Source organism: Salmo salar, chromosome 11 (genome assembly GCF_965601325.2).
Source record: "Salmo salar chromosome 11, fSalSal1, whole genome shotgun sequence".
Classification (NCBI taxonomy): domain Eukaryota; kingdom Metazoa; phylum Chordata; class Actinopteri; order Salmoniformes; family Salmonidae; genus Salmo; species Salmo salar.
In genome coordinates, this window is record NC_138301.1 from 4,481,562 (window position 1) to 4,494,469 (window position 12,908).

General features: G+C 44.8%; 1 protein-coding gene across 2 annotated transcripts in view; it reads left to right on the plus strand.

The window, feature by feature from the left end:
* Positions 1-12,908, plus strand: part of kif6 (kinesin family member 6) — a 288,300-nt gene that overhangs the window by 199,323 nt on the left and 76,069 nt on the right. For both annotated transcript variants that reach the window (XM_082957633.1, XM_082957634.1), the window contains 2 exons: positions 6,395-6,497; positions 8,300-8,355. In XM_082957633.1, the coding sequence (XP_082813759.1) occupies positions 6,395-6,497; positions 8,300-8,355 (159 nt within the window). The remainder of the gene's footprint in view (positions 1-6,394; positions 6,498-8,299; positions 8,356-12,908) is intronic.

Below are 12,908 nucleotides of genomic sequence, written 5' to 3' on the forward strand. Positions count from 1 at the left end.
TGCAACAGGTCAGCACCTCAGAAGTAAATGTAAGTTGGCTTTTCATAGCCGATCATTCAGAGTATCTCTACCGCTCCTGCTGTCTCTAGAGAGTTGAAAACAGCAGGTCTGGGACAGGTGGCACGTCCGGTGAACAGGTCAGGGTTCCATAGCCACAGGCAGAACAATTGAAACTGGAGCAGCAGCACGGCCAGGTGGACTGGGGACAGCAAGGCGTCATCAGGCCAGGTAGTCCTAAGGCATGGTCCTAGGGCTCAGGTCCTCCGAGAGTGAGAGAGAGAAAGAGAGAAAAAGAGAGAGAATTAGAGAGAGCATACTTAAATTCACACAGGACACCATGTTTCATTGAAATGTACAGCTGTATGTCGTCCGCATAGCCGTGAAAGTTAACATTATGTTTCCGAATGACATCACCAAGAGGTAAAATATATAGTGAAAACAGTAGTGGTCCTAAAACGGAGCCTTGAGGTACACCGGAATTTACAGTTGATTTGTCAGAGGACAAATCCTCCACAGAGACAAACTGATGTCTTTCCGACAGATAAGATCTAAACCAGGCTAGAACTTGTCCGTGTAGACCAATTTGGGTTTTTAATCTCTCCAAAAGAATGTGGTGATCGATGGTATCAAAAGCAGCACTAAGGTCTAGGAGCACGAGGAAAGATGCAGAGCCTCAGTCTGACACCATTAAAAGGTCATTTACCACCTTCACGAGTGCAGTCTCAGTGCCGTGATGGGGTCTAAAACCAGAATGAAGTGTTTCTGTCACAAATAATGTCGTTGTGTTGAAGGGAGGACCAATACGCAGCGGGAATGTGGATACTCATCTTTTTAATAAAACACGAGCAAAGCATCCACAGGAAAAAACAATAAACAATACTCACGACAAGAACAGTGTGGCAGGCTAAACAAAAGCATTGCTCACAAACAACTACCCACAACCACAAAGAAAAACACACACCTGTTTATAGGACTCCCAATCAGAGGCAACTAGAAACACCTGCCTCCAATTGAGAGTCCAGCACCCAACCTACACATAGAAAACCTACCTAGAACCGACACACAACACAAACCCTCTGCCACGTCCTGACCAAAACTAATACAATTACTCCCTCTGCTGGTCAGGACGTGACAGTTTCGTATACATTGTTTGTCTTCAGGAAGGCAGTGAGTTGCTGTACAACAGCTTTTTCTTAAATTTCTGAGAGGAATGGGAGATTCGATATCGGCCAATAGTTTTTTATAGTTTCTGTGTCAAGATTTGGCTTTTTCAAGAGAGGGTTTATTACTGCCACTTTTAGAGTTTGGTACACATCTGGTAGATAGTGAGCCGTTTATTATGTTCAACATAGGAGGGCCAAGCACAGGAAGCAGCTCTTTCAGTAGTTTAGTTGGAATAGGGTCCAGTATGCAGCTTGAAGGTTTAGAGGCCATGATTATTTTCATCAATGTGTCAAGAGATATAGTATTAAAAAACTTGAGTGTCTCCCTTGATCCTCGGTCCTGGCAGTGTTGTGCAGACTCAGGACAACTGAGCTTTGGAGGAATACTCAGATTTAAAGGGGAGTCCGTAATTTGCTTTCTAATGATCCTGAAAGCCATCCTCTCTTGGGAAATGCGGCTTTTTAGTTAGCTTTGCGACAGTATCAAAAATACATTTTGGATTGTTCATATTTTACTCAATTAAGTTGGAAAAATAGGATGATCGAGCAGCAGTGAGGGCTCTTCAATACTGCATGGTACTGTCTTTCCAAGCTAGTCTGAAGACTTCCAGTTTGGTGTAGTGCCATTTCCGTTCCAATTTTCTGGAAGCTTGCTTCAGAGCTCGGGTATTTTCTGTATACCAGGGAGCTAGTTTCTTATGACAGAGGTTTTTTGTTTTTAGGGGTGTGACTGCATCTAGGGTATTGCGCAAGGTTAAATTGAGTTCCTCAGTTAGGTGGTTAACTAATTTTTGTACTTTGACGTCCTTGGGTAGGCGGAGGGAGTCTGGAAGGGCATCTAGGAATCTTTGGGTTGGCCAAGAATTTGTATTACGACTTTTGATGATGCTTGGTTGGAGTCTGAGCAGATTATTTGTTGTGATTGCAAATGTAATAAAATGGTGGTCCGATAGTCCAGGATTATGAGGAAAAACATTAAGATCCACAACATTTGTTCCACGGGACAAAACTAGGTCCAGAGTATGACTGTGGCAGTGAGTAGGTCCGGAGACATGTTGGACAAAACCCACTGAGTCGATGATAGCTTCGAAACCCTTTTGGAGTGGATCTGTGGACTTTTCCATGTGAATATTAAAGTCACCAAAAATGTGAATATTATCTGCCATGACTACAAGGTCCGATAGGAATTCAGTGAACAGTGAGGAACGCTGTATATGGCCCAGGAGGCCTGTAAACAGTAGCTATAAAAAGTGATTGAGTAGGCTGCATAGATTTCATGACTAGAAGCTCAAAAGATGAAAACATTTTTTTTTTTTGTAAATTGAAATTTGCTATCATAAATGTTAGCAACACATCCGCCTTTGCGGCAGGTGAGGCCTCATTTAACACAGTAAATTCATCAGGCTTAAGCAATGTTTCCGTCAGGCCAAATACATCAAGATTATGATCAGTGATTAGTTAATTGACTATAACTGCCTTGGAAGTGAGGGATCTAACATTAAGTAGCTCTATTTTGAAATGTGGGGTATCACAATCTCATTCAATAATGGCAGGAATGGAGGAGGTCTTTATTCAAGTGAGATTTCTAAGGCGAACACTGCCATGTTTAGTTTTGACCAACCTAAGTCGAGGCACAGACACGGTCTCAATGGCAATAGCTGAGCTGACTACACTGACTGTGCTAGTGGCAGACTCCACTAAGCTGGCAGGCTGGCTAACAGCCTGCTGCCTGGCCTGCACTCTATCTCATTGTGGAGCTAGGGGAGTTAGAGCCCTGTCTATGTTCGTAGATAAGATGAGAGCACCTCTCCAGCTAGGATGGAGTCCGTCACTCCTCAACAGGCCAGGCTTGGTCCTGTTTGCGGGTGAGTCCCAGAAAGAGGGCCAATTATCTACAACTTCTATCTTTTGGGAGGGGCAGAAAACAGTTTTCAACCAGGGATTGAGTTGTGAGACTCTGCTGGAGAGCTCATCACTCCGCCTAACTGGGAGGGGGCCAGAGACAATTACTCGATGCCGACACATCTTTCTAGCTGTTTTACACGCTGAAGCTATGTTGCGCTTGGTGACCTCTGACAGTTTTATCCTAACATCGTTGGTGCCGACGTGGATAACAATATCCCTATTCTCTCTACACTCGGCAGTTTTAGCTTTAGCCAGCACCATCTTCAGATTAGCCTTAATGTCGGTAGCCCTGCACCCTGGTAAACAGTGTATGATCGCTGGATGATTCGTTTTAAGTCTAATACTGCGGGTAATGGAGTCACCAATGACTAGGGTTTTCAATTTGTCAGAGCTAATGGTGGGAGGCTTCGGCGTCTCAGACCCCGTAACGGGAGGAGCAGAGGCCATAGACGGCTCGGCCTCTGACTCCGACTCGCTGTTGGCGACCCGCTGTCTGTTAACCTATATATTCACAGTGTTATGAAAGAATTGTGGTTTATTTGGTAGCATATCATTGTGATTTTACTAATTGCATTACTACTATTTCATAGATTCCCCCGCTCCCCCTACCTCGGGATTCCAGTGGGGAGACCTGAGGTCAACCTACCCCTGCCCCCCTCCCCATCTCGTACTTATTAGTGGGAGACCTTCCCAGGCAGTAGCCTGCCCAGGTCACAAACTAGAATCAGGGCGCCCACTCCGACAAGGTTAATTTACCCACTGTCCCACATGGTGACATGATATCATTGACGTGACATGCAAATGAGCAATAGAAAACCGATCGCGCAAATGTCACCATTACAAATTTTTTGGTGCGGGCGCCCCATGCCGCCCCCGGCAAGATACCGCCCTGGGCGGCTGCCCATGTTGCCTATACCTAAATTCGCCAGTGGGCGACATATTCTAAAATAAAAACAATATGCACATTTTCCCACCAGAGATGTGTTTTCATCAAATTGACTGTTGCAGATAAAAAGCTGTGCGGTATGACATAATGCACATAAAAATACCTTTTGCGGTTAAATTCCCGAATAAAAAAATACAAGTTAAATGGGTTTACATCGCATTTTCAATTCTACTGATGGTTTTGTCACCAAATATTGTTTTATATAGCGAGTGTGCCCACTCTGGTATTTACATTTTAGTAATTTAGCAGATGCTCTTTTCCAGAGCGACTTACAGTAGTGAATGCATACATTTCATTTCATGCATTTTTTTATTTTTTTGGGGTACTGGCCCCCCATGGGAATCAAACCCACAACCCTGGCATTGCACACACCATGCTGGCGTTGCAAACACCATGCTCTACCAACTGAGCCACAGGGAAGGCATGTGTGCTCTCGCCAACAGCTCACAGATACTGTATAGTCTACATGAGATTATTATGGACAAAAGAGCGAGTTTATTTTTATTTGTCAAATGGGCAGCCAGAATAAGACCCTTGATATTTTTGGAAAAAGAACATCAAGCTCATTTCAACACATTGTGAAAATGATCATCATTTATTTAATCTGTAGCCTAATAAACTGCATGCGTGACCTCAACTTTAATTTGATATGATTGTTATTACATCAATATTTGTGCATAAAAGCATTTCCACCGACATTTCAAGCATCAATGAATTTTACAGACACAAAAAGATTCCACCTTCCGTATTTTGTTTTGTCGACATTTAGTTTACCGACAAATGTTCTGTTTCCATCAAGCCTGTCATGAATTCTTTTATCCGAAATATACTTTACTCGCATAAAAAGGTTGGATGGAAACCTGGTTAGCCTCTATGGGCTAGGTGGGACGCTAGCGTCCCACCCGTGGTGCACTCCATCAACAGCAGGTGCATTTCAAGAGCGGCAAATTTGAATCCAAATAAATGTCAAAATTCAAATTTTTCAAACATACAACTATTTTACACCCTTTGAAAGATAAACATCTCCTTAATCTAACCACGTTTTACGATTTCAAAAAGGTTTTACGGCGAAAGCATAAATTTAGAGTATGTTAGGACAGTACATTTACAAGAGTTGTGTGTAATGTTTTGTCAATTCAAAGACAGGGTCACCAAAACCATAAAACCAGCTAAAATGATGCACTAACCTTTTACAATCTCCATCAGATGACACTCCTAGGACATTATGTTAGACAATGCATGCATTTTTAGTTCTATCAAGTTCATATTTATATCCAAAAACAGCGTTTTACTATGGCATTGATGTTGAGGAAATCGTTTCCCTCCAATAACCGGCAGTCAATTCAACACCACAAATTAAATAATTAAAATTAGAAAACATTGGTAAAATATTATATTGTCATTTAAAGAATTATAGATTTACATCTCTTGAACGCAATCAACTTGCCAGATTTAAAAATAACCTTACTGGGAAATCACACTTTGCAATTATCTGAGCACTGCGCCCAGAAAAATACGCGTTGCGATACAGACTAGACGTCATGTTGGGGAGATCTAAAATCGAAAATACTATGTAAATAATCCATTACCTTTGATTCTCTTCATCAGATGTCACTTCCAGGTATCACAGGTCCATAACGAATGTAGTTTTGTTCAAAAAAGCTCATCATTTATGTCCAAAAATCTCCGTCTTGTTAGCACATGATCTAAGCCAGCCGGACTTCTCGTCATGAACGAGGGGAAAAAATATATTTACGTTCGTTCAAACATGTCAAACGTTGTATAGCATAAATCATTAGGGCCTTTTTTAACCAGAACATGAATAATATTCAAGGTGGACGAATGCATACTCTTTTATAACGTATTGGAACGAGGGTACCCAACATGAACTCGCGCGCCAGGTGTCTAATGGGCCATCATCGTTCCATGGCTCTTGTTCGGTCAGATCTCCCTCCAGAAGACTCAAAACACTTTGTAAAGGCTGGTGACATCTAGTGGAAGCAATAGGAAGTGCCAAAATATTCCTCAGCCCCTGTGTTTTTCAATGGGATAGGTTTAAAGGTAATACAACACATCAGGTATCCACTTCCTGTCAGAAAATGTCTCAGGGTTTTGCCTGCCAAATGAGTTCTGTTATACTCACAGACACCATTCAAACAGTTTTAGAAAATTTAGGGTGTTTTCTATCCATATGTAATAAGTATATGCATATTCTAGTTACTGGGTAGGAGTGGTAACCAGATTAAATCGGGTATGTTTTTTTATCCAGCCGTGTCAATACTGCCCCCTAGCCCTAACAGGTTATGACTATGACTGCCATGTGGGTATACTGTATAAAAAAATTGGGCATTCATGATTCTTTCTCTCCATTCTTCTTCAGCGTCCAAGCTGTCGATGGGCAAGCAGGAGGCTTTTGAGATCTTCAGGAGAGACCATGAAGACCGGCTGACCATCGAGGACAACAAGGCTCTGCTCAAACAGAGGTCAGAGGGCAAGGGGAGGCCTTGTTGGGAACTTCAAATTCAGTTTACCAGCTGTTCCTAGTTTTTAATCTGAAAGTTTGCTACGGTCGTTAACCTCTCTGGGCTAGGCGGGACGTAATCGTCCCACCTACGCAACAGCCAGTGTAATCCCGTGGCGCGATTTTCAAATACCTTAGAAATGCTATTACTTCAATTTCTAAAACATATGACTATTTTACACCATTTTAAAGACAAGACTCTCGTTAATCTAACCACACTGTCCGATGAACCTCTTTGCTTATGGCGCAATACAGCTCATTGAGTGAGGTCTTAGTGCCAGCATCGGTCTGTGGTGGTATGTAGACAGCTATGAAAAAATACAGATAAAAACTCTCTAGATAGATAGTGTGGTCTACAGCTTATCATGAGATACTCTACCTCAGTCGAGCAAAACCTCGAGACTTCCTTAGATATCGTGCACCAGCTGCTGTTTACAAATATGCATAGTCCGCCACCCCTTGTCTTACCAGACGCCGCTGTTCTATCCTGCCGATACAGCGTATAACCAGCTGTATGTTGATAATGTCGTTGTTCAGCCATGACTCTGTGAAGCATAAGATATTACAGTTTTTAATGTCCCGTTGGTTGTTTAATCTTCCTCGTAGGTCGTCAATTTTGTATTTTCCAATGATTGCACGTTAGCTAGTAGAACGGAAAGCAGTTGGGGTTTATTCGATCGCCTATGAATTCTCAGAAGGCAGCTTGACCTCCGCCCTCTTTTTCTCTGTCTTCTCTTCACGCAAATGATGGGATTTGGGCCTGTTCCTGGGAAAGCAGTATGTCCTTCACGTCGGGTTCATCGGACTCGTGAAAGGAAAAAAAATCTTCTGCCAGTTCATGTTGAGTAATCACTGTTCTGATGTCCAGAAGTTATTGTCGGTCATAAGAGACGGTAGCAGCAATATTATGTACAAAATAAGTTAATTTGACTACTTTGATACAATATAAGTGAATTTGTCCAAGTACTTCTGACTTCTTCACATGGGGGGACTAGATACATGAAGTGCTTTAATTTCTAAACAGTAAAACAGATACAGTATGAAAATACTTAATATAGGGGACATTCTGTACTGTCGCCTCAAATTAAACATTTGCTCTGAAATGAAACATTTGATCTCAAATCCCAAATTCTGCATAGATACAAATGTAAACGTTTTGCTTCACTGTCTAAATACAGGGGGAGTGTACATGAGTTCACTCATCTTGTTGATAGACAAGGACACTGAATAGTAGGCCCATACCACTCCAACGGCATATCTTTTAGTTTTTCATTTTTTCTCCTCGCCGATCCCCCTTTTTTTTGGTACAGACATGAATTGAAGGGGAGCGGAGCCCTGTTAAATGTGATAGTAATGGCTTTCTGTGTCAATCCCTTCACAAGCACATACTCTCACATATAATCACACTCACAGACACACACGTTTGTTTTACTGTCCTTGTGGGGACCAAACAATTGATTCTCATTCAAAATCATTTTTTCCCTAACCCCTAACACTAAGCCTAACTCTTATCCTAACCCTAACCTTAACCCCAAACCCAACGTTAACAGGAAACCCCAACTCCTAAACCCTAACCCTAATTGTAACCCTAACCCTAAAATATACTTTTTCCTTATAGGGACCGGCGAAATGTCCCCACTTTGTTTTACTATCCTTATGAGGACTTCTCATGAACTATCCCTTTAACCTGACATGGCTCATGTACAGAGACAGAAACAGGATTTTGCATGAGATTTTTGCCCACTGATATGTGTTTCTGTGCAGATTTGCTGAGGCTAAAGCATATGGGGAGGAGGTGAACGAAGCCAGAAACGGAGTCAGTAAGTCACATACGAGCACCATATACTAGCACAATCTTATAGCCACTCATTACGATATTACTCATGTAAGTCATGACTCACCGTATACAAATTCGACGTATACGTACACTATATATACAAAAGTATGGACACCCCTTCAAATGAGAGGATTTGGCTATTTCAGCCACACCCATTGCTGACAGGTATATAAAATCGAGCACACTGCCATGCAATCACCATAGACACACATTGGCAGTAAAATGGCCTTACTGAAGAGCTCAGTGACTTTCAACGTGGCACCGTCATAGGATGCCACCTTGTCAACAAGTCAGTTCGTAAAATTTCTGCCCTGCTACAGCTGCTCCGGTCAACTGTAAGTGCTGTTATTGTTTATTTTTATTTTTTATTTCACCTTTATTTAACCAGGTAGGCAAGTTGAGAACACATACAACAACACTGTAAGGGCTGTCTTCAGGAATGGACCAAAATGCAGCGGAGTTAGTATTCATCTTTCAATTTAATTAGAAAGAACACTATAACAAACAAAACAAGGAAACTGACAGCCAACAGTCCTGTCAGGTGCAAACACACTAAACAAGAAACAATTACCCACAAAACCCAAAGGAAAAACATGCTCCTTATGTGTGACTCCCAATCAACCACAACCCTCTACAGCTGTGCTTGATTGGAAGTCACACGGCCAAAATCAATGAAACAATAAAAAACACACTCCCTTCTGCCACGTCCTGACCCAACTACACCCTCTACTGGTCAGGACGTGACAGTACCCCCCCCCTCAAGGTGCAGACCCCGGGATGCACCTAAAAAAAGAACACACAAGAAAATCCCCAATACCCCAACAAAAAATAACCCCTAAACAATAAGGGAGGGAAGGGAGGGTGGCTGCCATCACCGACGGCACTGTGCTACACCCTCCCTCCCCAACCCACCTATCCTGGAGGTGGCTCAGGTGCAGGATGTGGACCTCGCTCCACCTTCGGCGTCGCCCACTTTGGTGGCGCCGATAGCTGCGCCGGGCAGACGGACCACTCGGGCTGGGCCGGAGGACTGGAGAGCCAATCGGGCTGGGCCGGAGGGCAGGAGGGCCCCTCGGGCTGGGCCTGAGGGCAGGCGGGCCACTCTGGCAGTTCAGGGCAGTCTGGCCACTCTGGCAGTCCAGGGCAGTCTGGCCACTCTGGCAGTCCAGGGCAGTCTGGCCACTCTGGCAGTCCAGGGCAGTCTGGCCACTCTGGCAGTCCAGGGCAGTCTGGCCACTCTGGCAGTCCAGGGCAGTCTGGCCACTCTGGCAGTCCAGGGCAGTCTGGCCACTCTGGCAGTCCAGGGCAGTCTGGCCACTCTGGCAGTCCAGGGCAGTCTGGCCACTCTGGCAGTCCAGGGCAGTCTGGCCACTCTGGCAGTCCAGCGCAGTCTGGCCACTCTGGCAGTCCAGCGCAGTCTGGCCACTCTGGCAGTCCAGCGCAGTCTGGCCACTCTGGCAGTCCAGCGCAGTCTGGCCACTCTGGCAGTCCAGCGCAGTCTGGCCACTCTGGCAGTCCAGCGCAGTCTGACCTCTGTCGACTGGCGGGCAGCTCTGGCGCCTGTTGACTGGCGGGCAGCTCTGGCGCCTGTTGACTGGCGGGCAGCTCTGGCGCCTGTTGACTGGCGGGCAGCTCTGGCGCCTGTTGACTGGCGGGCAGCTCTGGCGACTGTTGACTGGCGGGCAGCTCTGGCGACTGTTGACTGGCGAGGCTGGGTTGACACACTAGACTCCTGATGCGCGGGGCTGGTATAGGACGTGCCAGCCCGGAGACACGCACCTCCATGCTAGTGCGTCTGGCGGGAAACACCGGACCGAAATGGCCCGCTGGCAGTCTTGATTGTAGGGTTGGCATCACCCCTTCCGGCTCGATGCTCCCCTGGCACCTGCGGGGCGCTGGTACTGGGCGAACTGGGCTGTGCGTCCGTATCGGCGAGATGGTGCGTACCACAGCGTAACATGGCGCCCTCCACCTCAATTGCACCTCCCTGTAGTCACGGGTAGCTGGCTTACGGCTCTTCCCTGGCCAAGCTACCCGTGTGCCCCCCCCCCCCCAAAAAAATCTTGGGGCTGCCTCTCGGGTTTCCTACCCAACCATGTTCCAGCGTAACGTTCCCGATGGTTCCTCTGTCCAGCTGCCTCCACTCTCCTGAGTGCCTCCACCTGTTCCCATGGGAGGCGATCCCTTCCGGCCAGGATCTCTTCCCAGGTGTAGGCTCCCTTGCCATCCAGGACGTCCTCCCATGTCCATTCCTCCCTTTTTCTCTCCTGTCGCTGCTCCTTCCTCTTCCGCTGCTTGGTCCTTGTTTGGTGGGTAATTCTGTAAGGGCTGTCTTCAGGAATGGACCAAAATGCAGCGGAGTTAGTATTCATCTTTCAATTTAATTAGAAAGAACACTATAACAAACAAAACCAGGAAACTGACAGCCAACAATCCTGTCAGGTGCAAACACACTAAACAAGAAACAATTACCCACAAAACCCAAAGGAAAAACATGCTCCTTATGTGTGACTCCCAATCAACCACAACCCTCTACAGCTGTGCTTGATTGGAAGTCACACGGCCAAAATCAATGAAACAATAAAAAACACACACTCCCTTTTGCCACGTCCTGACCCAACTACACCCTCTACTGGTCAGGACGTGACAAACACAGAGTTACACATGGAGTAAAACAAACATACAGTCAATAATACAGTAGAAAAATAAGTCTATATACAATGTGAGCACATGAGGTGAGATAAGGGAGGTAAAGGCAAAAAGGCCATGGTGGCAAAGTAAATACAATATAGCAAGTAAAACACTGGAATGGTAGATTTGTAGTGGAAGAAAGTGCAAAGTAGAAATAGAAATAATGGGGTGCAAAGGAGCAAAATAAATAAATAAATACAGTAGTCCCATGTAAGGGGGCAGTAGCTCTTTGCCTGCATCAGATTCATTACTGTCAGTGTCCATGCTAGCTGGGCTGACAACAAATGTAGAATTACTGATGCTAGCATTGGATGTGCTCGTGGAAGCAGAACAACTTGTGACGTCGACAGGTGCAGGTGTAGTCCTGCTGGTAGTAGCAGTACTACCAGTAGAGCTGGTATGTATGTGTCTCTATGGACGCGGGCCTTACTTTTGAGAGTAACGGTTAATGTGATAGGATGTTAATTATTTGACTAAGCTACCTGTATTTGACATTGTGTTGTTATTTCGCTGAACACTAGATGGTTTCATTTTATTTTTGGCAGTGAAACAAGGCTACTCAGGCGTGAAAGAAACCTCACCCAAATGTATAGCCCCGTTGGAAAATATAAATGTACTGTTTGAAAATGTGAGAAAAAAAATGTATATATAATGTATTACGTACCACCCCTGACATCATTGTACGCGTACCCCAGTTTGGGAATACCTGTTCTAGACGATTCGGTGCTTCCAATTTTGTGGCAACAAACCCTTTCCTGTTTCAGCTGTTCACAAAGCAAGATCCATACAGAAATGGTTTGTCGAGATCGGTGTGGAAGAACTTGACTGGCCTGCACAAAGCCCTGACCTCAACCCCATCAAACACCTTTGGGATGAATTGGAATGCCAATTGCGAGCCAGGCCTAATCACCCAACATCAGTGTCCGACCTCACTAATGCTCTTGTGGCTGAATGGAAGCAAGTCCCCTCAGCAATGTTCATCTATTTGAAAGCCTTCCCAGAAGAATGGAGGCTGTTACAACAGCAAAGGGGGGACCAACTCCATATTAATAACCATCATTTTGGAGATAGATGTTTGACTAGCAGGTGTCCACATACTTTTGCTTATATAGTGTATTTGCTCTGATTTCATGCTCTTTCTTCCATTTGGAAATATAGCATTTTTACATAGCACTTTATACTATTTATGATAGCCAAGTGGATCCTCACTCACACGCTAATAGTACCGTTTTATTGGTAGAAAGACCTTCTGAAGTGTGTGTGTGTGTGTGTGTGTGTGTGTGTGTGTGTGTGTGTGTGTGTGTGTGTGTGTGTGTGTGTGTGTGTGTGTGTGTGTGTGTGTGTGTGCGTGTGTGCGTGCGTGCATGCGTCTGTGCAAGTGTGTGTGATTGCTGCCATGCATGTTTCTGAGAGGAAGTGAGTGTGTGGACTATGCTGCCTCTACAGCATATCCAGGGGTTGATGGTTCAGAGTGCATACTATAAATTGCATGCCGGAAATCGGTTTACTGTCAGGAACTGAAAAGACATAAAACTTGTTGTGTTTCATTGTCACCACTACCATTATCCTAATAGTAAACATGTCCCTGATGCAGGCTCCGTGTAACACTGTTCATTTACCTTTACATGAACTTTCCTGGAAACCCCAAGACACTATCCATGGTACGTCCCAAATGGCACCCTATTCCCTATATAGTGCACTACTTTTGACCAGAGCACTATGGGCCCCCGTTAAAAGCAGTGAATAGGGTGCTATTTGGGATGCGACCTATGATTCCTAACGGTGAACATTCTGCTTTGGGGGCCCTGTTTCCCTGAAGTGTCCAAGTGTCGCTCAGCACATTCC